This window comes from Sinocyclocheilus grahami, unplaced genomic scaffold (genome assembly GCF_001515645.1).
Source record: "Sinocyclocheilus grahami isolate Dianchi unplaced genomic scaffold, SAMN03320097.WGS_v1.1 scaffold474.1, whole genome shotgun sequence".
NCBI classification, from domain to species: domain Eukaryota; kingdom Metazoa; phylum Chordata; class Actinopteri; order Cypriniformes; family Cyprinidae; genus Sinocyclocheilus; species Sinocyclocheilus grahami.
The window spans coordinates 222-26770 of NW_015505653.1; the positions used below are offsets into that span (position 1 = coordinate 222).

General features: G+C 38.7%; 2 protein-coding genes across 4 annotated transcripts; one reads left to right on the top strand and one right to left on the bottom strand.

The window, feature by feature from the left end:
- Window positions 1–2223: 2223 nt before the first annotated feature.
- Window positions 2224–8425, top strand: LOC107553511 (sialoadhesin-like; the record flags this gene model as incomplete). The annotated part of the gene is made up of 6 exons (XM_016235773.1): window positions 2224–2470; window positions 4292–4302; window positions 6945–7196; window positions 7408–7680; window positions 7934–8032; window positions 8139–8425. Coding segments are annotated over 6 exons (899 nt in total), but the record flags the coding sequence as incomplete, so codon positions are not given.
- A 4171-nt stretch (window positions 8426–12596) lies between these two features.
- On the bottom strand, window positions 12597–26244 carry LOC107553540 (trichohyalin). Of its 3 annotated transcripts, XM_016235808.1 has the most exons (4): window positions 24463–24618; window positions 20263–21027; window positions 16157–18252; window positions 12597–15976 (listed from the first exon to the last, which is right to left on the bottom strand). In XM_016235808.1, exons 1-4 carry the CDS (start codon window positions 24494–24496, stop codon window positions 12689–12691), a joined length of 6183 nt encoding a protein of 2060 aa, XP_016091294.1. In that variant the 5' UTR covers window positions 24497–24618; the 3' UTR covers window positions 12597–12688. The 3 variants fall into 3 exon arrangements, with proteins under 3 accessions (XP_016091294.1, XP_016091293.1, XP_016091292.1); XM_016235807.1 differs by lacking the exon at window positions 24463–24618 and adding an exon at window positions 26089–26244 and having other exon boundaries at window positions 12597–18252; XM_016235806.1 differs by having other exon boundaries at window positions 12597–18252.
- Between the last annotated feature and the right edge of the window lie 305 nt (window positions 26245–26549).

Consider the following 26549-nt stretch of genomic DNA (forward strand, 5'->3'; position numbering starts at 1 on the left):
ACAAGGTTTGGTGAACATAAGAGACTTCTTTAAAAACATTAAAAATCTTACTGCTCAAAAACTTTTGACTGGTAGGTTATATAGGCATATATATACAGTATATATATATAGTATAATACAGAAATGTTATATTCTGACGTTATATACTTGTGCTCCGAGAATATGTTCATTGCTATACAGTAGGGGGTGCTATTACACATCTTCGGTACAGAATTTACAAAACGCAAGCGAAGAAGAAACTGAAAAAACAACAGATGCTTCCACACGTATTCTAACACGATCATCAGACATAAAGCAGCATCAAAACTGTGTAACGTTATGGAATAAAAGGTTGACCAATGAAGAGGTAATAATGATTGTCAAGCTTTGGGGTGTTGATCGATCAAAGTTTACTACTGTTATACTTAATGTATACTTAAAAGTATTTATATACTATTATATACTAATAAGTGGGCCAATTTAGTCCCAATGAGTATTGAAATAGTACACTAACAAGTATACTACTAGTACACTGCTATTTGTTTACTTACTACATAAAGTATACTTAATAAAATAAACTTGAAGTATACTTCTTTTCGACAAGGGAGTAATTCCGTCAACTTGCGAGGAAGGGCTTTTCATATTATTCTGTCTACTGGTCATAGGTTTTTATTTACAATGTGTTTTTGTAATGTTGAGCAATGTAGCCAATCATAGACATATCTATTGATTTCAATAACGCAATGGCCAGTCAAAGGTGGTCACAATTAGATGAGTTTTAAGGACTAAATTAGCAACTGCAGGGGGACTTTAAGCATTAAAATGAATGTGAAAAGTGTAAGGATATTCATAATCATATATGACATTTTGAAGCAGCATCATCTATAAATCAATGTGATTTTCTTTTTGTTTTTTTAGTGTTGATTTCCAACATCTCCCCTGGATGCACTCAAGGTGATTCATATTTTTGTTTAAATCTTCACTTTTTTTGCTCTAAAATTGAACAAGAGTGTTTTTTGTTTTTTTTGCCATTTTGCCTTATTGTACAGATCAGTTGACATTATTCTCCTCACCTTTCAGCCATCGAACATCAAAAGGAAACGTAAAAGTGTAAGAGTACTAACAAATTAGTTCAGACGAGTCTTTCTGCAGCAGTATTATGGAACGTGTTAAATAATACCATAGTTAAAGTAAGCTTATATTATGTTTGTGTAATGTTTAATGTTTGAATTCATTTTGACAAATGCTGAATTTCCCTGCTTTAGAAATATTCAAGTAAACACTGGTAATAGGAATTAGAAGTGAAAAGGGGAAAAATTACACAAATCTGAGAGCAGACAACAAAAGCCACTGTCTGTTGTCTTTTTCATATTAAGACAGAAGAATACAAGAAAATAGTCATCACAACAAAGCTCTTGTGACAGATATTCTTGTGATCCTAATGTCACACAAAAACACAAAGCCTTACTTTATTTCACTGATGGAAAAAATAGAGCATGACAAAAAATGTACAGCTCATAGAGTCAAACTGACGCATAATGATTATTTGTAGCACAGATGCAATATTTGAAGTTAACCCAAACTGGAAGTGTCACCCATAAATTAAAACATGGCGGGTTAAAAAAAAAGGTGGATAGAACAGATTTAAAGGGATAGTTCACCCAAAAATTTAATTTCTTTCATTAATTACTCACCCTCATGTCGTTCCAAACCAGTAAGACCTTTGTTCGTCTTCGAAACACAAATTAAGATATTTTTGATGAATACCGAGAGCTTTCTGACTCTGCATAGAAAGCAATGCAACTGAAATGTTCCCAAGTCCAGAAACTTAGTAAAGACATGACTTTATGCAACAATTCTTCTCATCTCGTCTGCAGCAGTGCGCTGCCATTGTGGAGAGAGTATCACACGCATAAACAACGCATGCGTGTGTTCAACGTAAGCAGCAGAACGTGCATTATTTTTTGTTATTTTTGTCGCATGGACTATTTTACCAATGTCCTTGCTACGTTTCTGGATCTGGGAACATTTCAGTTGCATTACTGTCTATGGGAGGGTCAGAGAGCTCTCAGATTTCATCAAAAATATCTTAATTTGTGTTCCGAAAATGAACGAAGGTCTTACGGGTTTAGAACGTCAAGAGGGTGAGTAATTAATGACATAATTTTCCTTTTTGGGTGCTATCCATTTAAATAGTTTCATTATTGATATACATATTTTGTTGTTGTTGTTCAATTCTTCCAGAGAGACCTAAACCTCTTCTGACTGTTCAACCTGAACCATCCCAGATATTCATTGGAGATACAGTCACTCTCACATGTGGCATACAGGGTGACGGTTGGACATACACATGGCGGTGTGGAGGCAGAGAGCAGGCCTCTAAGAAGAAAGAGTTCAACATCACTGCAGTGTCCAAACAGAAATGCAAGTGTTGTGGCAAGAGACAATCAGACACCTCTGAATGGAGTGATGAAGTGACTCTGACTGTGTTGTGTGAGTCATCATGATCTTGTTCAGCCCAAAAATATGCTAACCTCTGATAGAGAAGCTTAGGTCTGATAGCTTCCCAGAAGGAACTTGCTCACTGTTATAAATCTAACAAATCATTTCCTGTGTCATTTATCTAATAAACATTATATATATCTTATAAATTAACTTCAGGTCAACAAAACTTTTGCTTTGTGTTGGATTATTAATAGCAATATGAGAGTTACAGTATAGGCTTATCTCATTGCAGATAACATGAATCCAGGCCATTTTCAACCAGAAATTTAATTAATCTAGCCTAGCATGCCCCTGGTGACTGTAACATGTAACTAATAAAAATAAATAAATAAAAATAATGTATTATTATTATTAATTATGTTTTCAACTCAAATGTAAATATGCATGTAATGATAAATCCAATTAAACTTTCTAATGCCTCCCCCAGTCTCATTTGCGTAAGAAGTTGGTTCTTTAAAGAACCATCTCTTTCTTACCTTTTTATAATCTGAAGAATCTTCTTTCACCACAAAGAACATTTGTGAAACAGAAAGGTTCCTCAGATGTTAAAGGTTCTTTATGGAACCATTTAGACAAAAGGTTATTCTATGGCATCATAAAGCACCTTTATTTTTAAGAATGTAATTGCGTTACTTAGTTGCTTTTTATGAAAAGTAACACATAACGTTACTTTTGCATTACTTTTCATCATCTAGGCTGGGCTTATTTATTTATTTTTGTAAATAACCCCAAAATAATATTTTTGGCAACTGTACGGGCCCTTTCACACCAAAAGGGAAATTAATAAGCCTAAAGAAAGTGCCTCTGCCTTTGCATGTCACTCCCAATTTCTCTCAACTTGAGGACAGGATGGATGTCAGTGAATACATGGTAAAAGTAACTTGCATTACTTATTTGAAAAAGTAACTCAGATATTTCATTGTAAATTTAAAAGTAATGCATTACTTTAGTTACTTGAAAAAAGTTATCTGATTACGTAACGTCTCGGTTCCCTGATGGAGGGAATGGAGACATTATGTCGTGACGACATTATGGGAATTCACTTGGGAGCCCCAATCATCTCTGACTTTAAGAGAAAACGCCAATGAAATTTGGCTAGTGGATTTTGCCGGGTATAAATAAGCGACAGGTGCATCCACTCTTCAGGTTTTACGCTGAGGAGTCGAGAACTTGTCCATGGCCGCCAGCATTGGTTCGAGGTTGTGGCAAGGGGACATAATGTCTCCGTTCCCTCCATCAGGGAACGAGGGTTATGTACGTAACCGAGATGTTCCCTATCTGTCGATCACTACGAGTTATGTCGACATTTTGGGGCCCTGGAAAGCGCCACAACCTGAACCTCGTCACAATCCTATGGCGTAGCCAAAGTTGGCAAGCGGCCGCGTGTCAGACAAACACCACACAAAGGTTGTAACCTTCCCACCGCCCCAGCGCAAATTCGCTGACCTTGGTACCTGCAGGGACCACAGGTGAATACATCGCTGCTGGAGATAGTCAAGCCGCTGTTCCTTTCCCCACAGAAATTTCTTAACAGAAGGGATTTCGACCTTTGATGAAAGATTTGCTTCAAGTCTTTCCAATTTGTTGTTTACAGCTTACGCAGAAACAATGGGGAAACGAGCCTTCCGGAGAAGGGCGCTGCGGAGGCCACACCCTACCCGTAGGGAGGTAACAAGTGGAGATTCTCATATGGACTGACCCAGGCCTGGGGCAGTACTACATATGGAATGGGTCTCTGGGGCAGGTCCTACCTGAGAGTAGGAATGGAAAAACTGCCGGCAGAGACTGACAGAACACTTTGTCAAAGGGAAGACATGGGTTTACAGAGAGGGAATCCTTACCGTGGAAGAATACACATATGGGATTGCCCGCAGGGAATCAAGCCATATGGACACCTAGCCCAGTACAGGGGCTGACCGGAGACCTGGGCAAGCTAACACCGATACTGGGCCTGGTGTCAGACTGCTCTGCCCAGTCTGACTGCTGGGGGTTCTGGAGGATACTCCGCCAAGGTTCGCTGTCCGGGGAACTTACTGGAGAAGGAGAAAGGCACTCGCATCCCCGGGTGAGGGGGAATGGCACAGCAAGCGTGACACCGGCCAGCTCTTCCCAGCTCTTCCCGCTGGAAGCTTCACACTCCGTGTGGAGTGAGCCCTCACCCCCAGGGGGCATGGCAAGCCTTGGGATTGGTACATCAAGGCGATGGTATCCACTATCCAGTGGGCCAACCTCTGCTTGGAGACAGCCTTCCCTTTCTGCTGACCTCCGTAGCAGACAAAGAGCTGCTCAGAGCTTCTAAAGCTCCGGGTGCGGTCCACGTATATGCGCAGTGCTCTTACGGGACACAGCAACACAAGGGCTGGATCTGCCTCCTCCGAGGGCAGTGCTTGCAGATTCACCACCTGATCACGGAAAGGCATGGTGGGAACCTTGGGCACTTATCCAGGCCGGGGTCTCAGGACAACAGGAGAGTAGGCCGGCCCGAACACAAGGCACTCTTCGCTCACTGAAAATGCGTGGAGGTCCCCGACCCTCTTGATGGAAGTGAGCACGGTCATGAGCGCTGTCTTAGTAGACAGGAACTTAAGCTCGACTTAAACCAGCGCCTCAAAGGGACACCTCTGAAGTCCTGCCAGGACGATAGAGAGGTCCCAGGAGGGCACCAGGGGTGTCCTAGGAGGATTTAACCTTCTGGCACCCCTCAGGAACCTGACGATGAGATTGTGCTTTCCCAGGGACCGGCCGTCCACTGCATAGTGATGTGCTGTGATAGCAGCTACATACACTTTCAAGGTGAGTGTGACAGCCTACGCTCCAACCGTTCTTGCAGGAAAGAAAGCACTACTCCAATCGTGCATCTTCGGGGGTCTTCTCGGTGAGAAGAACACCAGTTCACAAACAGACTCCATTTCAGAGCATAGGCTTGCCTCGTGGAGGGAGCTCTTGCCTGAGTGATCGTGTTCACCACCGCAGGTGACAGATCAGCTAGGTCTGCCGCGTCCCGTCCAGGAGCCACACGTGGAGGTTCCAAAGGACTGGACGCGGGTGCCAAATGGTGCCGAGCCCCTGAGAGAGGAGGTCTTCTCTCAGGGGGATGCATGAGTTCCGGAAACCAGGTCCTGGAGAGCCAGAAAGGCGCAACCAGTAAGACCTGCTCCTCGGTCTCCCTAACCTTGTACAGTGTCTGTGCGAGAAGGATCACTGGGGGAAACGCATACTTGCAAAGAGCCCGAGGCCAGCTCTGTGCCAGATCGTCCGTGCCGAGGGGGGCCTCGGTCAGGGAGTAGTACAGCTGGCAGTGGAAGGACTCGCGGGAAGCAAACAGGTCCAGCTGGGCTTCCCCGAATCGACTCCAGATCAGCTGGATTGTCTCGGGATGGAGTCGCCATTCTCCGGGGAATGTGAGCTGTCATGAGAGCGCGTCTGCTACACGATTGAGCTCCCCCGGAATGTGGACGGCGCGGCGACTTGAGCCGCGTCTGACTTCAGAGGAGGAGATGGCGGGCGAGCTGTGACATGCGAAGTGATCGTAGACCTCCCTGCCGGTTGATGTACGAAACTGCCGCAGTGTTGTCCGTGCGGACCAACACATGCTTGTCTTGCAGCACTGGCCGGAACTGCTGCAAGGCCAGATGCACTGCCAACAGCTCTAGGCAATTGATGTACCAAAGCAGTCGGGAACCTGTCCAGAGCCCCGAGGCTGCCTGCCCGTTGCATGTAGCGCCCCAGCCCATACTGGAGGCATCCATCGTGACAACGACATGCCGGGACACTTGTCCTAAGGGCACCCCGGCCTGTAGAAAAGCAAGGTTCGACCAGGGGCTGAATAGGCGGTGACACGTCGGCGTGATGGTCACTCGATGTGTACTGTGGCGCCATGCCCACCTCGGGACTCGGGAGTGTAGCCAGTGCTGAAGTGGTCTCATATGGAGCAATCTGAGCGACGAGACTGTGGCTGCGAATGCCATATGCCCCAGGAGCCTCTGAAAGTGTTTCAGTGGTACCACCGTCCTGCCTCTGAAGGAACTCTGGCAGTCTAGCACAACAAGTGTATGATGCTACAGTGTTTTGAAATCTGTTCTGATTGAACTATTAAAAAATGACTGTTGCATATACATTTTTGTTTTGTTTTAACGGTAAAACATTTTGTGTACTTCTAAGGATCAATGACCTCATTTATTTTACGTAAAAATTAAAATATTAAAAAGTAACGCTCTTTACAAATAGCATCTAACCACTATTTACACTGAGTGCAAAGATTTATTTATTTTAAAAAAATTGTGCTATTTACACTTAGTAACACTTAAATAGCACTAAATAGCTATTTGCACATATAGCATCTGCCTTACTTTACTCATAATTACAGAAAAGTTGCTGTAATATATATTATTGAAGTCATAAGTAGTCATACATAATGACAGAAAGCTGTTCATTAACTCAGAATTGTGAAATATTTACAGACAAACCCAAAATAACTGTAAAGCCCCAGAGTTCAGTGTTCACTGGAGACACAGTTACTCTGAGCTGTGAAGTGGGACAGTCAACTGGATGGACAATTTTCTGGTTCAAAGACTTCACGAGAATAAAAACTGGTGATGAAATGGAAATACTGAGTAATGTGAGTATCTCTAATGGAGGACAGTATGGGTGCAGTGCAAGAAAAGGAAAGTATTTCACAATTCAAAGTCAAAGAGTTGTGATAACAGTAAGTGGTAAGTGTCGTTTTTTTTTTCTTTACTGGGCAGTCTAATTTTGAATTTGCTATAATATTATGCAAATTCATATAATCTATCAACAAGTATCGTATTAAGTGCAGTCAGTTAAATGAAACTTCAGTTAATCTTAAAAAGCCTTGTCATATAGACAGCTTAAAACTATGAAAGTTTTTTTAAACACGTGAAGTGTGTCCTGCAATCATTACAGAGAGACCCAAGCCTGCATTGCATGTTCAGCCTGATGGACATGTGTTCAGAGGACAGACGGTCACTCTCACATGTGACATACAGGAGACAGACGTGAGCAGCTGGAGCTACAACTGGAATAAAGATGATTCAGTGATTCATGTCAGTCAATCACAGGAATACCGAATCAGTTCTGTTAATGAATCTCACACGGGTAATTACAGCTGTGCTGGAAGAGAAACCCAAAGATCACGATACTCACACACCAGTGATAAAGTTTCACTGACCGTATCAGGTGAGAGTCTTTATATCTGTTTATCACTCTGACTACATGAGCAAAAATGAACAGAACATGATTCACAAACGGCATTAAATTCAGACACAAATCAACTGGATTTTACATCAATGGAAGAATTACTGTTCACTAAGATCAGTGTATCCTGTTAAATTTGTATTCTTTAACAAAACAAAAAGTCCTATTAAATCTCTTAGATGGGTCTAACATTTGTCAAATTTACAATTGTCTGGTTCTATTTTATGTTTTTAAGCTCCATCATCAGTTCTCAAACTGCTCAGTTTTCTGCTGGCAGCTTCTCCATATCTGCTAGTGTCCGTCATACTGGGAGTCAAGTGCTACAGAGCCTATGGTGAGATCTCTCTCTTTCTCATCTGTTCTGTTACAGATGGGTTTATGATCTATCGTTGTTAACTTTTATTAAAATGTCACTTATTCCAAGTTTGGGTGTTTTACAGTTGTCACAGAGGAGTGAAAATCTACAGCTGTGATGAATGAACCCCATCAGTATTCTGTTTTTCTGTTTAACAGTATTTTTGGGTCTGAATTAGACAATAATCTCTAAGTTCAAATGAACTCGAGTCTTGAGTCACATTAGTTTACTCTTTTAAATCTTTGCATTAAACACTGTAAAACTTCTAAGCCAAATTCTAACAGTAACATACCATTGAAAACAATGCATTGTATATTGTTTCCTTCTGTTAAAACAACTGCACTGAGTACACTGCACCTGTCTGAGTGCCATAAGTATTCTTTTTTTCCAAATAATGCAATATGGTTTTAGATTCTAGTTCTTAATAAACCTTTCTTTTGGAATCATCATTTTCAAGGCCCTACATGATTCAGTCCCAGGGATATGGGGACCTCAATGAGGCTCCATATTCAGATAATTGAATAATACCAATTGAATACCAGTTGAAAACCAAAATGTTGTTCAAAATCAAAAATATGAGCCAGGGAAGTTTCTCAAATTTGGTTGATGCTCCGGGGGGTGAATAAAGACCTCCTCTAGTGAATCGATGGGTTTTTGTAAGAAAAATATCCATATTGAAAATGTTATAAACACTTTTCTCTCACTTCCGCTAACTGTAATGCGTGCAAGCCATTCAGGGCATAACGCATGCGCCTGTGAAATATGCTAGTCTTGCGAGTTTGTTTACAGGAGCAAAGGAAGCAAAGTTTCCTTACTTTAGCAACGGAAAACCAGTCTCCTCTGGGCTTATATCCTACATTTTTCTTTACAAATCCTTGTTTTGTACTTCTAATTCTTGAGCGGTGTTTTGTTTTGCTCTCTCCTCCACACTTCCATGTTCGTCACTAATCACAGGTGCAGTTGTAGCGTTTATTGCATTGATTTTTAATAGGATAAACTTGTTGATAATCATATTGATATAAAAATACTTAATTAAGAAAATATATTCTTTCATTGTTATTAACAACATTAAGTGCATTAAACATTATTTTATGTCACGGTTTCCCAAACTGGGGTTTGTGAATGAACTGTAGGGTGTTTATGAGTTTAATGAAAAGCTAATAATTAATTCAATCATAAAATAAGTCATTACAAAATCAATAAAAATAAAACACTTACTAAAAAATATATATATCTTTTTTTATTTGTTTGCCCGCATGACCATAGCCAACATCAGAGAACCATGAACATTCAAATGTGATTCTTAATTATTAAAATATTTATTTAAAAATCTCAGGGGTACTTCAAGTAAATATATTAGGTGAAAGACTATCAGATGAGAAAAAAGGTTTGTGAATTTTGAATTCATAAATTTGTGCATTTTATTGTTTGAAAGACAAAATCCTTCTAAAGACATCGAAATACATGGTAAAATAACCTACAGAGTGATACTGTAATTCAAATAAAAATGAACGTGTTCATCAGAAGTTGATGCAATATTTAAACACTTCTTAAACCTGAAATTATTTTTGTAAATCAGTGGTCAAGTGTTGTGTCGCCACCTGACTAATGACTGGTTTTTGTGTGAATCTCCACAAAACTGGAGGACTTTCTGAGTGTATAAAAGCAGAAGGCTATTTTAGAAAGGAACATTTAAAAGATTAAAAAGAAGAATTAGGGAGACTCAATAAATTATGAATAATTTATTGCTATTTTGTAAATAATATGTAATCATCTAATCCATAAAAAAGTAACTGTAGTCTGATTACGAGTATTTTTAAATGTAATTAATTTTTGGAATCTGATTACATAGTCCAGATTACATGTAATCAGTTAATACCCAGCTCTGTCTCCCATTCCCGATGAATCACTGCAATTAATCAGTTCTTTACAAAGAATTTTGGTCAAACTGTTTAGCATCATTGTCTGAATCGGATAGTGATTCAGTTTGAATCATTTGCATAGTTTGCTAATGTGCCCTGAACTGTTCTCACGTCATTAAACTGAAACGCAATATTTAGAACAGAGAACGAAAATAAGGCTGGATTAAGTGGAATATAGACCTACGAACAATATGAAATGAAACCAGCATATATCTTTTGGCAGCGATGAAGGAGATCTTGACGAAGATCAAAGCCTGTGTGTGCAGCATGTAAACAACTCTGTAGGTAAACCAATAGATTACCAACACAGTGATAACATCCAAAGCTCTGATAGTATCATGGCATTCTTTAAAGCTATTGGAATAGCATGTAAACAGCATGGTACATATTAAAATATCAATAGTCAAGTCAAGTCTGCTTTATTGTCAATTCTTCCACATGTACAGCACATACACACAGAGAATTGAAATTGCGTTACTCTCAGACCCTTGGTGCATACAGATAACACAAACAGTAGAACATAAATACAGATATACAGATTAAATATCGATCTTCTCAGCTGCTCTCACTATGCGTTGAAGTGTCTTGCGGCAGGATGCGTTGCAGGCACCATACCACCTTGTTTCCTTCTGTTAAAACAACTGCACTGAGTGCACTGCACCTGTCTGAGTGCCATAAGTATTCTTTTTTTCCAAATAATGCAATATGGTTTTAGATTCTAGTTCTTAATAAACCTTTCTTTTGGAATCATAATTTTCAAGGCCCTACATGATTCAGTCCCAGGGATATGGGGACCTCAATGAGGCTCCATATTCAGATAATTGAATAATACCAATTGAATACCAGTTGAAAACCAAAATGTTGTTCAAAATCAAAAATATGAGCCAGGGAAGTTTCTCAAATTTGGTTGATGCTCCGGGGGGTGAATAAAGACCTCCTCTAGTGAATCGATGGGTTTTTGTAAGAAAAATATCCATATTGAAAATGTTATAAACACTTTTCTCTCACTTCTGCTAACTGTCATGCGTGCAAGCCATTCAGGGCGTAACGCATGCGCCTGTGAAATATGCTAGTCTTGCGAGTTTGTTTACAGGAGCAAAGGAAGCAAAGTTTCCTTACTTTCATGTTCTGTTATACGTTCTGCATTGCATCTCTAAGAGTCACTGTATTTACAACACGGGAGAGAAATGACAATAAACCTATACTACTGACTTGCGATTTTGGGTGTTGTGAAATTGGAAAAATTGACATTCATTTGGAAAAGTTTCATGCGTGCAGACAAACTAAAACAATGTAATTAGAACGTGAAACATGAATGAAGGGTTTTACATCCTGACACATAAAAACCTCAGCACTGCTAGATCTGATCTGACCAAAATAGAAAAGGTCATATGATAATTGCTGTGAATTTCGGCTAATTAGAATTGTCAAGAGGTTTTATCATCCATTAGAGATAGCTGGATTCACTACACATACAAAAAGCATGGCAACGAATGCACATCTGTCTAGTGGTTGTAGAGGAGACTGAAATTTGAAGTTTATGCTGGTGAAATGATGTTAGCATGGCCGTGTTCATTACCTTAAAAGGCTATAGTGCAGATAATGACTAGAAGACCCAACATAACAATTAATGGACAAATGAAAGGAGTCGACTAATGCACTCAGACACACTTTCAGTTAGATTGCATATTATTTTCCTCTAATTGGTGTTCCCCTAAAATCTAACAATGTGGTCTGATAAAATAAAATCTCTACTTGATGTCATAAGTGATAAATTATAGATTCTTTCAAATGACTTAGAAATAGACCCCCTGCAGACAGATACAAACGTTGTGGGGGGAAATGAAACGCTGCTGAGGAACTATTTTTCAACATTTTACCCACTTGACTCGTGTAATGGCGAGGCGGAGGAATATCCGAAGCCATCGTGCAATTACCTCAGATTATATGTAAACATTTGGGTTTGCTGTGTGAGGGCCATAAAAAAGAATTCCATTTCAAATGTGTTTTTCACTCGATGTAAAGAGTTTCTCTTTCAGACGAAACAGACCCCCTTTTTTAAAGGTAATAATTTACCTGTCAGAATCGCAGCGGATGCACAGCAAGACTCCACTTCGCTGAGGCACTAATGGAAAATCCATTCTGTTTATGTTTCAGAGAATCCCTGAATATGCTTGAATCGTGTTAAATGTAACTAATTTGTCGTCTTTATATCTTTCCAATTCTCGCAACACATTATGAGGAGAGCGGCTAAATCTTAATGATTCATTTTTAGACTGAAATGAAAGTTACACATAAAATAGCCTGTTTACTTGAGGCGGTTTGGAAATGAATCATGTGTTTACCTCATTGGATGGTATCAAAAACAGAGAAAAGAGCGTTTGCTCCTCAAATTTGCTAATAGATTAGTTGAAGATTACAAAATACTATGAATAACCATATTGATTGTGCAGTTAATGACAATAACATAGAGGGACATCTAATACAAGTGCGCCATCGTCTGGTAATACGCTTACTCTTTTGTCCAAAAATAAATAGCCTATTTCATTCTAAAGGAAAGTCATTCTAAAACTATTTATTTTCACTTGTAGGTACTGCTAATTACATAAATAATGTTTAAAGCCAAGAATGTCAAGACAATCTATTGGATTTATTGTAATTTAAATATTATTCACAGTCATAAAAGCACAGTTTAAATCCTAAACACTAATTTTCAGTCCAGTTTGTAGTATTGTCCATTGTTTCCTCCCAGCATCTCTTCAACCTTCTCCAGCAGCTTCACCACATCAGATTCCCGGTGTCCATTGTTAAGCACATGGCATCTATTCCCACACTTTCGAACCAGTCGCTCCAGGTCGCTGTTTCTCTTTACATGTTGCTGGATGCTCTCTCCTAATGTTTCCCCCCAGGTGAGCAGAATGATAGTGTGCCTCCATGATGATTTTCCTAGTGCAGACATGGTACGTTCCACTGCATGCCTGTACTGACCAGTGAAGGACACGTAAGCGGGAATCACCAGGATGAAGGCGTGTGGTCCAGGTTGACACATAGAGATGCTTTGAGAGAGGTGTTTTTGAAAGGTGTCTTTACTGTCAGATCCAGATCTCCATTTCAGGCCCTGAGGCTCTACGATAGTGAGCTGTCTGCCGGATATCTCTCCCCTCCAAGGGTTGCTTCTATCTGAATCAGGCCCCATGATAGTGCATCTCGCTGGGTGACGGGATGACCAGGAGTCTCCTAAAAGCATCAGCCTTTGCTCAGACACAGGCCAGGGTGTATGTAAAGTAGGTTGGAAACTGGTGCTTGAAGATTCAAAGAAGTCTTCGTCACTTTTACCATCTTCCTCTTTTTGCTTGGCCTCCAGTGTTTGCTTAACCCTTTGGTTCTTTACCGATCTGTTGTTTGCACGGTTTATAGTAGCCAACTCCATTCGCTCTTCACTTCTTGTGTCTTTTGCATCACAAATGCCACCATCTACTCCTACTTCTTGATACATTCGATGGATGTCTTCGACTTCCATTCGTTTTCCATTCAATTCAGCACTGTTTGTCAATCGCTGATACCCTGAGAAAGACTCTTTGTGTATCCATTTGAGCTCTGTGTTATACAAATACTTCTCCCATTTCTCAAGTTCCTCTCGCTTCCTTTTCATCTTGTCTTGTTCATTATTTAGCTCCAGCATTTTGCTGTCCAGTTGGTTTTGACGTTCCTCAAGCTCTTTCTCTCTTCCATCTAGTGTTGTTTTCTGGAGCTCTAGCATTTGTGTTTTGTACTCTACATCGCTTGCTTTATTTTTCAGATCTAATTCTTGGTTCTGCAAAAGTTTCTGTTTATCCGTCATGCTATTATCTCTCATAGCGAGCTCTGATTCCCGTTGATGCAGGTCTGTTTCTCTGGTATCTAAAGAGCGTTCTCTGTCTTTCAAAACATCCTGCTGTTTCTTCAGACTGCGCAACATGTCTTCATGCTTTTGTTCCCTATTTTGCATGACTTGCTGTCTTTTCTCCGAATAGATTTCTTCACTCTTCAGCTTCTGCTCTCTTTGAGAAAGAGCTTCTTCGCCTTTTATCAGCTCTTGCTCCCTTTTTCCTAACACTTCTCTAATGCTCTCGAGCTCCAGGTCACATTCATCAGATGAAGCTGTTTGGTTTTGCTGCTCATTTTCCATATCTCGATGTTGCTCCATCAGCCTTTGATCTTTAAGTTCGAGGTCCTGCTCCCTCTGAACAAGTTCTTGCTCCTTTATCTGCAGTACATTTATTTTTTGCAGAAGATCATATTCCTTGTTATTCAACTCAGCTTGACATTTCTCCACATTGTGTTTGTTACTTTCAAATTCCTCCGAGATCTTTGAAAGCTCTTGGGATTTCACCTCCCACATCTGCTCTCGTTTATCAAGTTCATTTTCTCTAGTTTCCAGATTCGCTCTGAGCATCTCCAAAGATTTTTGATCTTCCTTAAGCCTGCGTTGCTCTTTAACAAAAGTTGCCTCCGTTTCCAGCAGCTCATGTTCTCTTCTCTCCATCTGCTGTCTAAGATTTTCCATATTTTTCTCCTGCTTTTCAGACAGATCTTTTATTTCCTTTTCCTTGATCTCCAGTATCTTCTCCATTGCTTGTAGCTCATCCTTTTTACATTTTATCTGTTGTTCCTGTGCCTTTAAATTTTCCTCTCTATCCATAAACTCTTCTGCTCTTTTCTCAATCTCCTCTTTCATTTGCACCAGATCTGCAGCCAGACGTTTGTTATTCTGACTCTCGTTTTCTAGATTCTTCTCCTCTTCTCTTATCTTGTACATTTGCTCTTCCAAGTCCTGTTCTCGTCTATTCATTTCATCCTCTCTAGTTAACAAATGTTGTTTGCTTTGCGCTAATTTCTCTTCCTTCTTTTCTACCTCCCTCTCTCTCGTGTGAAGTTCTTGTTCTCTCTCTATCTCTTTCATCTCATGCTCTTCATGCCTTTCTCTTAGTCTTTTCTCATAATATGCCTTCATGTCTTGCGTATCGCTCTCTTTCTCTTTCTCCTTCTCTTCCAGCAGCTGTTTGAACTCATCTATCTTTTGTTCTAACCCTCTAATTTCTTTCATCTGTTTCTCAGAGTGCTTAACTGAAGTCTGCAGATCTCTCTCATAGCCCTCACATTTGCGCTTCAGCTCTTCTAATTCATTTCCCAGCCTTGCGTTCATGTTTTGTAGGGCATTGTTTTGTTCTTGCTCTTCCCTGATCTGTTGTCTTAGCTCATCTGAGCATCTTTCTGTTTCCTCATGCTGTTTCTTTATGTTTTCCATTTCCTCTGCCATCATCATATTCTTTCTTTTGTAGGCCTCTATCTTTCCATCAAACTCTTCCTCTAGATGTTTTAGTTGGGCAGCAGCTTCTTCAGTATTTGCTCGAATGATGTTTTCCAGTTTTTCTATTTCTCTTCTATGTTTTTCATTGATGTTTTTCAGCCGTGTGTCCAATTCTTTGTCCTTTTCCAAGTCTTTTTGATTTAATTTGGTTATTTCATCCTCTTTTGTTTGTAGTTCTTCCTCTAAATGGTTTAGTTTAGCTGCACTTTCCTCAACATGTGCCTTAATACTCTCTCCTAACTTTTCAAACTCTTTCTGTTTTTCGCTAATGTTTTCACGCATTGTGTTCATTTCTCTGTCTTTGTCCAGGTCTCTTGCTCTTAATTGGATGATTTCATTTTCTTTTCTTTTGAATTCTTCCTCTAAATGCTTCAGTTGTGCAGCACTTTCTTCAATATTCGACTGCATGCTGTCTTTTAATTTTTCAGTGTCCTGCTGTTGGTCAATAATATTTTTCTTAAGTGTGTGAATTTCTGTGTCTTTCTCCAGGTCTCTTTGTCTTAATTTGGTTATTTCCTCTTCTTTTATTTTCAGCTCTTCCTCTAAACGCTTGAGTTTAGCAGCACTTTCTTCGATATGTGCCTCAATATCGTCTCTTAACTTTTCAGTGTCTTTCTGTTTTTTGCTCATGTTTTGCCTAAGCATGTCAATCTCTCGTTCTTTCTCCAGGTCTCTTTGTCTTAATTTGGTTATTTCCTCTTCTTTTATTTTCAGCTCTTCCTCTAAACGCTTGAGTTTAGCAGCACTTTCTTCGATATGTGCCTCAATATCGTCTCTTAACTTTTCAGTGTCTTTCTGTTTTTTGCTAATGTTTTGCCTAAGCATATCAATCTCTCGTTCTTTCTCCTGGTCTCTTTGTCTTAATTTTTCATTTTCCTCTTCTTTTGCCTTCAATTCTTCCTGCAGAAGTTTTAGTTGAGCTGCATTTTCTTCAATACTGTCTTCTAACCTTTCAATATCAGTTTGTTTTTCGCTAATATTTTGCTTTAGTTTGTCAATGTCTTTGTCTTTCTCCAAGTCTCTTTGTATTAATTTGTCGATTTCATCTTCTTTTGTTTTCAACTCTTCCTTCAAAACTTGAAGTTCAGCTGCGTGTTTTTCAGAATTTGCCTGGACAGTATCTTTTAACCTTTTTATATCCCTCTGTTTTTCTGTAATGTTTAGCTTCAGTGTCTCCATTTCTTGCTCTTTTTGCTGATCTCTTTGACTTAATATGACTATTTCATCATCTTTTTGCTGAAGTTTCTTTTGCGTTTCAGCATTTCGATGTAGCTCCTTTTCTCTCTCTCTCATCGTTCGCTTTATTTCCTCATCTTTCCCTACGAGTTTATCAATGAGGGTGTTGTATTTTTCCACAGTTTCTCTATGCATTTCTCTCTCGGCTTCTGTGGTTTTCACTTGCTCCTGATAGGACATCCGTAGCTGCTCCATCTCTTTGGTCATCATCTCTATCCCCTCTCTCAGCTTGTCCATCTCTTTCTCTCTCTTCTCAACTTGTTCACTGAATCTCCCGCTTTGTTCTCTTTCTTTGCTCTCAGCATTCAGTTTCACCTTCTCGATTTCTCTTAAAATGTTTTCAGTTTCATTGTCCTTTTCTTTCAGTTTCTTTTCCATCTCTTGCTTTTGCCAGACAACCTCTTCTTCATACCTGCGTTGTGATGCACCCATCTCTTTTTGAGTTTCTTCAACCTTTCCTCTCATCCTATCATTCTCTTTCTCAGCTTCCAGCAGTTTGCTTTGAAGTTCATTCATCTCATCCAAGTGTGCAATCTGAATCTCAGCCTCTCTCTCTTTCCATTCTTGCTCTTTCACGGCACCCATGCGCTCCATTTCCAGCAGTTTCATCTGAAGTTCATCCACTTTTTCTTTAAGTTCTTCCCCCTCTCGCTCTCGGTCCTCTAATCTCATCAGCAGTTGCTCTTTCTCTTTCAGTCCCTGATGGAGAGTCACCATGACTTTGCTCATTTCAGCGCTCAGCTCTTGCAACTCTCGCTCCTTGTCTTCTGTCAACCACGCCATCCTCTCTTCCAGCTCTCCCATCACGCTTCTCCTGTCATCTTCGCCTCTGTACGGCGCCTCTTCCCTCTCTGCCTTCCCGGGAGATTGCACTTTGTCTTTTTTGCGTCTTTCGAAAAACCACCGAATGCTCCTGACCTCTCGTTCCTTCATCTTCTTCAGTTCCTCCTCCTGCCGTTGAAGCTTATCGCTAAACTCCTTGACCTTCAGCTGGAATTTTTCATTCTTTTGTCTTCCTAACTCTTGAATCTCATGCACTAGTGGTGAGAATGCCTCGCACCGATTTCCAGCCACCATCTTCTCGATCTTCTCCAGAAGTTCCGTTATCTGTGTTTTAGAATTTAGTGATTCCAAACAAGAGTAGCTGCTGATAACGTGGAATCTGTTTGAACATCGTTCCACCAACCAATGAAGATCCTTTCCTCCTCCTTGGATGTGCTGCTCAATGGTGACTCCCTCTCGTAGCTGGTCACCCCTCGTGAACAAAAGAAGTGTATGTCTCCAAACTGCCTCTCCCAAAAGCTGCAAATGCTCCCGCACCGCCTGTGCTTGGATGATTGCGTCCACTCTCAATGCCAGTAGAAATGCATGAGGTCCAGGTGGACACAGCGTTACGCTCAGTCCGATCTCTCGCTTCACTCTCTCTGGAGTTAATCCCTCCGTTCCACCCTCCCATCCGGGCACATCCACCACTGTCACCAGTCTGTTAGAAACCTCCGTCTGCTGTCTCAAACACTCCTCGGTGGCCTCTCTGCTTTGAAAGTATCCCGGTCCTCCAAGGATGGCATTCCCGGCGGAGCTTTTTCCTGTCTCCCTCTCTCCCAGGAGAACCAGTCTCAGCTCTGGGAGACGCCTTGAACCTCTAGAGAATAGATTCTTCTCATCTAGGTCATCAGTTTGCGTATTATCGTCTAGCAGAGACAGGAGAAACAATACAAAAAAGAAATTAAATAAATAAATGACGCTTTTATAGTTGTAAATAATTACTTTTGTTGAAATATCATTTAGATGCAATATTATTAGTATGAGGTCTTTTAGCAAATTAAGGTTATCTACTTCACTTTGATAATGTATTACGTAGGGCTATATTAAGATCTTACAATATTGTAATGTTTGCATGCATTCAGATCACACATATGATTTACATAATTCCATTTCTATTAGACTGTACTGTTTTGAACTGTACTATTTTGACAACTAATTTATTCAGAGATGTGTTTGACATATTAAAGTATTTACGTATCACCTGAACGTAGGTTCTATTATTAATTCTGTTTTCACAATGAAGGTAGCCTTGCTGCTGAATGAATGAATGAATGGGATGTACATAATAATTTATTTGTCTTTTGAAGTCTAACGTTTTAAAGTAAAGTCTTTTGCAAGTATTTACATAATAGTTTTGTGTGTTGTTAATTTTATGAAAAAGTTCTGCATTCACAGTTTTGTGTGTGTGTGTGTGTGTGTGTGTGTGTGTGTGTTTCACAGAAAAAAAAGATGAATGTACAAACTTGGAGCAACATGAGGTGAGTAAATCATGACAACTTGTTTATTTCTGGGTGATGAAAATTTTTGTGAAATTTTCTGCCCAGCACACAGCCAAAGCTTGCAAAATTATTTATGTTTATTGAAACGGCAACGTTCAAGCTCACAACCTACAGTTTTTACTGCTGAAAATGCAGTTGTTTCATTAAATGTAAAGGATTCTGAAAGTTACAGTACTTGTCACACAATTTCTTAAACCTGACACTCAAACAGCAGAAGCACACACCAAATCTGCAAAACCATACACTAATTCTCGGCCTTTGACCCAGTTTTCAATTTCATAAAACACTTTTTGCAAAACACAACACACAATTCTCTATGTAATACACAAAAATGTAACAGGAATTAATATTATGGCAAAGGTGTTTGCAAATGTTTGCTTTTGAGATGTGTTTGTGATATTTTGAATGCAGTGCTTCATTTTGCAAGAGATGTGAGGCATTTTGCATTTTGTGTGTGCAATTCTTGGATTTGTGTGTAAAGTTTTTGGGGAAAACAAGGCAAAGTTTTGAAAATGTGTGTAAGCAGTTGAAAAAACTAAAGCATTGTGCAGAACTTCCACCAGGATTCTCATGATTAGGCGATGTTAAAATTGTGTTTACACAGACTGGAAAAGTCATGAAAATGAATAAAAGTAATGGAAATTTTTAAAGTGAATATACATTTTTGTAGCTATGCTCTGCTCTAAAATATTTCATCAGTGTTTAAGTGAATCATTCTTTTGTGAGTGAATCATTCTTAGAACCAATACAAAGGAAATGGTTCATTTTTAACAAATTATTTTGGAAATTGAATTTAATCAGAATAGTTAATTCTGGAATTAGAATTAATCAAAATTATAAAAAAAATTTAAAAAAATTAATCTTTATCCAGTAATCACAAACATCTAAAATGTTCATTGTCCTTTCTAGAGAAACATTTATGCAAGAATCTCACAGTTAGAAAATAGTTCTGACTTCTGCAAATACATTTACACAATACTTACAAATACAAGACTGTCTGTGTTGCATTGAGTGAATTTTAAAAACATGCTCTTGTCTTATTTTCCAGTACAATTATATAAACATCCTTGAATCAAGACGCATGGCATTGTTGAAAAATGAATTTGTTACCACATTGGCAGTTATGTTTTCTTGTTTTAAGCATAAATTGAGTTCATTTTAAACAATTTTAGGCTTAAAAGCTTATGTCATTTCGCTTCTCAAGTAAAAGTATCTTGTTTGAACTTTAATCCTCTGTCCGAGTGATTTTGACTTAAAACTGTTATTTTAATGTTAGTAAATGCATTCATCTGAATGGTGCAAGGCCTTGCATAAGAATGGTCATGATAATTAGTAAAAAATATTAAGGAAGAACAACACTTTTCACAGTCTACTCACTCATCAGCGTGGCTCTGATGGTTCCTCTGTGCGTCTGCGCCTCCATAAGCCTCTGTTTCTTCCTCCTCTCTCGAGCCCTGCGTTTGCTCTCCACCTCCAGCTCCAGAAGCAGCAGATCCGTCTCATAATGCCTCCCTCTTCTCTCTTCCACCAGCTTATCCATCTTCCTCATCAGTTCCCTCACCTGTGATCCATCGTCAACGCGCCGCTTGTTCTCCAAAACGTGGAACCTGTTCCCGCACCGTTCCAAGAGCGTCTGGAAGGCCTTGCCGCCATTTTGAATCCTCTGTTCAATGGAAAGGGAGCCCAGTTCGTCTCCTCGTGTGAACAACACCAGCGTGTGATCCCACACCGCTTTGCCCAGCAGTTCCAGATGCTCCTCGATCTGCTGATGGTAGTCGGCTGTCACTGAGGTACAGGATCGCACCACTAGAAGCACGGCGTGGGGACCTGGTGGACACAAGGACATGCTTCGCTTTGTTTCTCTCCTCACCCAACCAGGAGTCCCGTTCACTGAATAGTACCATTCCCAGCCTGGGGTATCCACAACCGTAACACGCCTCCCTTCCACGTCGCCTCGCCTCTTCACGCATTCCTCGGTCGGTTTGCCTGTCTCAAACCCTCCCGCCAGGCCTAGGATGGTGTTTCCTGCTGAGCTTTTCCCAGCACCTTTGCGGCCTAGTAAAACCAAGCGAAGTTCAGGAAGAGACGATGGTGGGTGACTCAGACTTCCTCCATTGGCCTCAACTGCCTGCGGCCTCTTGTCTGTGAGAGAAAGGTAATGTTTGGTTTTAATGCATGGATACACTACCATTCAGAAGAAATTAATACTTTTATTCACCAAGGATGCATTGATTAAACTGATGAAAATTGAGAATGAAGACAGTAAAAGATTTATATTTCAAATAAAATGAACGTATTCAATTCATCAAAGAATCCTTTAAAAATATATCACTGTTTCCACAATAACATGAAGCAGCACAACTGTTTTCAACATTGATAATAATCAGAAATGTTTCTTAACCCTTGAATGGTGTTTGGGTCTGTGCATGGGACCCGTTTTCACGTTTTATCAAACGAAAAGTTATATGATTAATTTAGTGCTGTCAAATGATTAATCGCGATTAATCGCATCCAAAATAAAAGTTTTTGTTTACATAATATATGTGTGTATGCTGTGTATATTTATTATGTATATAAAAATACACACACATGCATGTACATATTTCAGAAGAATGTTTTGTTTATATATTAAATATATATTTTTTAATATATTAATATGAATATAAATATAGACATGTAAATACATGTAAATATTTATATATACATAATACATATACACAGAACACACACATATATTATACAAACAAAAACTTTTATTTTGGATGCAATTAATCGCGAGTAATTGTTTGACAGCACTAGATTAATACTTTTTTTTTTAAACTCCGACTCATTGGCCTTGGCTCATTTTCTGTGAAGAACATATATCAGAACAAATTTTCAATGACCGCAGTGTAGAAATTTGAGGTCCTGTGTACCTTCACTCTGTCTTCCTATTGTATGGGCCTGCTATTAGTAAGTGTGTGTGTGTGTGTGTGTGTGTGTGTGTGTGTGTGTGTGTGTGGGTGGGAGAGAGAGAGAGAGAGAGAGAGAGAGAGAGAGAGAGAGAGAGAGAGAGATTGATTTCCTTTCCTTTCTGACCTTTTTTTTTCAATTTACCCTGACAATGATTTTAAAGGGATTTGTGGCATTAAGTCCTGAACCAAACTAATCTGACATTTTTTGACACCTATTTATGCTCCCACATCCATCACCCATTCTTTGGACTATAAATGCCGCTTGAAAGGTTTTTCATGACATTGTGTATATCATCATTCATAATCAGAACCCCAATATAATGGTGATATAAATAATAATTTAAAAAAAGTCCTACAGAACTTCCACAAAAGCTTTTTCTGACATAAGATTTAAAGGGGTCATATGATGTTGATAAAAATAACATTATTTTGTGTATTTGCTGTAATGAAATGTGCGGAGCCCCTAAAGGGACATGGTGGTGGAAAAGAAATTTGGGGTGGGAGGAATTTTTTTTGCGTTCTCTCGCAAAACTTTTGCGTTTCCTCGAGAAACTTTGCGTTCCCTCGTGACACTTTTGCGTTCTCTTGCAAAGATATTTTGCGTTCCCTTGCAAAAACAGTTTTCGGACAAACACTTCCTGTTTACTTTACAGCTTGTAAGTTAGTGGTTCATACAGCTCGTACGTTCATAATGGAGCGGTTCATAGAGTTTTATTTTAAACTTGGACTCAAGTTCAAATACAGTCAGCTTTGCTTATAGTTTAAGGCACGGTTTTGGGACATTCTAAAACACTTAATGTTGCTTAATGTAGGCTACTATAACAGTGACACTGAAGGCCCAATTCGGTATTAGGCCTAATAAATATTATTAATACTAATAACAATTGTAATATTAATGACCTCATTAATAGCATTACTATCAGTAAAGCAGATAGCCATAATGTAACGTTTCTCCCCTATTTAAAACCGTTAGGCTATAGAAAACGCTTAAAGGAGGCTAATGGACGAAGACGGTATAGGCTAAAACCAAAATATGGTACACAGTTTAATAATAAAATATAGCATATTATGCACAGGAAAGCAGACAAGCCCAGAATAGCTATAAAGAAGCCAAAACAGCCTTGGCTCATTTTCTGTGAAGAACATATATCAGAACAAATTTTCAATGACCGCAGTGTAGAAATTTGAGGTCCTGTGTACCTTCACTCTGTCTTCCTATTGTATGGGCCTGCTATTAGTAAGTGTGTGTGTGTGTGTGTGTGTGTGTGTGTGTGTGTGTGTGTGTGTGTGAGAGAGAGAGAGAGAGAGAGAGAGTGAGAGTGTGAGTGTGTGTTGTGTGTTTCTCGCGCTCGCTAACAAAGGTAAAGGGCAAATATTAACCATATATGCTGTTTATGTTGCTTGTAATTGGGATGAAGTAAACATCTGTTGAGTATTTTAACATACAATTTTTGATTGTGTTGAATTAAAAACCCAAAAATGTAGTGGGTCCACCAGACCCACGAACACTGGCTGAGTAACAAAAATAATGAACACCACACAAGAGTTAACTGCTCAGGACAAACAAGGGACTCATGAACAACCAGCACAAAACACAGTCATTGATCAGTGTGAGTGTGAGTTTTGTGTTTCTGCCGCTGCCGTTCCTGCACAAGGTTGTAGCACTTTAATTCATAAATGTGGTCTAACAAAGGTAAAGGGCAAATATTAACCATATATGCTGTTTATGTTGCTTGTAATTGGGATGAAGTAAACATCTGTTGAGTATTTTAACATACAATTTTTGATTGTGTTGAATTAAAAACCCAAAAATGTAGTGGGTCCACCAGACCCACGAACACTGGCTGAGTAACAAAAATATGAACACCTTACAAGGGTTAAGCAGAAAATCAGCAAATTAGAATTATTTTTGAAGGATCATGTGACACTGAAGACTGGAGTATTGATGTTGAAAATTCAACTTTGCATCACTGAAATAAATTACATTTTAAAATATATTCAAATAGAAAGCAGTTATTTTAAATTGTAATAATATTTCACAATATTATTGTGTTTACTGTATTTTTTATCTAATAAATGCAGCCCTGGTGAGCATAAAAGTCTCATTTAAAAACATTTTATCAACCTCAAACTGTACTAATATATATATAGTAAATATTAATAAAATGTGGACATTTGTATCCCAATATGTCATGTCACTGTCTTTTTAGTGAGACAAGGCTTGAATTACTCCAAATTGGCCCCAAAAGGTATGTACAGACCTAAGCTATACTGAAAAATATCTGAATTGTATTGCTTTGCATAACAAAATTTCAAAGCGAGTGTCGTTAATTTCAAGAATGATAGCACAAACACACATTAAAAGCAAAACATTTGACAAAAGCCATTTGTCTGGTATGAAATGCTGTAACAAGAGTTGTGTTGAAAATGAGGACAGTATTGTGATATTTTGTGTTGGTTTATTGTTAGTGAAGAAACAGTTCCTACAGCATTTTAGATATGCAGATACAAGCACTTTCTTTGATATTTTGTCTAATGCAATGACATTCAGACATGTTTCCACATTTGTGTGCATGTCCATATATGTAAACATCTACTTCAATCATGATCATACTTATCTCACCCAAGAATGAGGGATCCTCTCTCTGCATTTCCATCTTTGTCTGTCTGTCTTTGTCTTCCTTGGTTCTTCTTTTTGAGCTATATTTTTGACATCAACATTGTTTTACACCTCAATAACTTTTAAACGTAAGCGACTGACTTCCTACCGATGCATGGAACAACAGTAGAGCGGAACAAAGTGCTGAACGTGGAAGCTTGATCACGTGACTAACCTGTGGTTCGCACAGGAAGCACCATCTACTGCTTGCATGGGTATGGCGGAAATCAAAGAGGAGCCTTGTGGTCAGTGTTGCTCATGTCATATGTGCATTAACTTCAAATGTCATGATGCTTTGTTTTAAAGTATTAATTGATGCTCAGGAAGGTTTATGTCTGTCAAATGCATCGGGGGAGTTTCTTAATCAGATAAATAAACACACACGTTTATATATATATATAGATAGATAGATAGATAGATAGATAGATAGATAGATAGATAGATAGATAGATAGATAGATAGATAGATAGATAGGTGCATTAAAAAAAATAGAATATCGTGGAATTCAATATTTTTGTAACTTATTTCAAAAAGTGAAACTTTCATATATTCTACTTTCATTACATGTAAAGTAAAACATTTTAAGCTTACAGCTCATGAAAGTCAAAAATCCAGTATCTCAAAATATTAAGAATATTTCCTAAGATCAATCAAAAAAAAGGATTTGCAAAACAGAAAAGATATATGCTGTTTATGTTGCTTGTAATTGGGATGAAGTAAACATCTGTTGAGTATTTTAACATACAATTTTTGATTGTGTTGAATTAAAAACCCAAAAATGTAGTGGGTCCACCAGACCCACGAACACTGGCTGAGTAACAAAAATATGAACACCTTACAAGGGTTAAGCAGAAAATCAGCAAATTAGAATTATTTTTGAAGGATCATGTGACACTGAAGACTGGAGTATTGATGTTGAAAATTCAACTTTGCATCACTGAAATAAATTACATTTTAAAATATATTCAAATAGAAAGCAGTTATTTTAAATTGTAATAATATTTCACAATATTATTGTGTTTACTGTATTTTTTATCTAATAAATGCAGCCCTGGTGAGCATAAAAGTCTCATTTAAAAACATTTTATCAACCTCAAACTGTACTAATATATATATAGTAAATATTAATAAAATGTGGACATTTGTATCCCAATATGTCATGTCACTGTCTTTTTAGTGAGACAAGGCTTGAATTACTCCAAATTGGCCCCAAAAGGTATGTACAGACCTAAGCTATACTGAAAAATATCTGAATTGTATTGCTTTGCATAACAAAATTTCAAAGCGAGTGTCGTTAATTTCAAGAATGATAGCACAAACACACATTAAAAGCAAAACATTTGACAAAAGCCATTTGTCTGGTATGAAATGCTGTAACAAGAGTTGTGTTGAAAATGAGGACAGTATTGTGATATTTTGTGTTGGTTTATTGTTAGTGAAGAAACAGTTCCTACAGCATTTTAGATATGCAGATACAAGCACTTTCTTTGATATTTTGTCTAATGCAATGACATTCAGACATGTTTCCACATTTGTGTGCATGTCCATATATGTAAACATCTACTTCAATCATGATCATACTTATCTCACCCAAGAATGAGGGATCCTCTCTCTGCATTTCCATCTTTGTCTGTCTGTCTTTGTCTTCCTTGGTTCTTCTTTTTGAGCTATATTTTTGACATCAACATTGTTTTACACCTCAATAACTTTTAAACGTAAGCGACTGACTTCCTACCGATGCATGGAACAACAGTAGAGCGGAACAAAGTGCTGAACGTGGAAGCTTGATCACGTGACTAACCTGTGGTTCGCACAGGAAGCACCATCTACTGCTTGCATGGGTATGGCGGAAATCAAAGAGGAGCCTTGTGGTCAGTGTTGCTCATGTCATATGTGCATTAACTTCAAATGTCATGATGCTTTGTTTTAAAGTATTAATTGATGCTCAGGAAGGTTTATGTCTGTCAAATGCATCGGGGGAGTTTCTTAATCAGATAAATAAACACACACGTTTATATATATATATAGATAGATAGATAGATAGATAGATA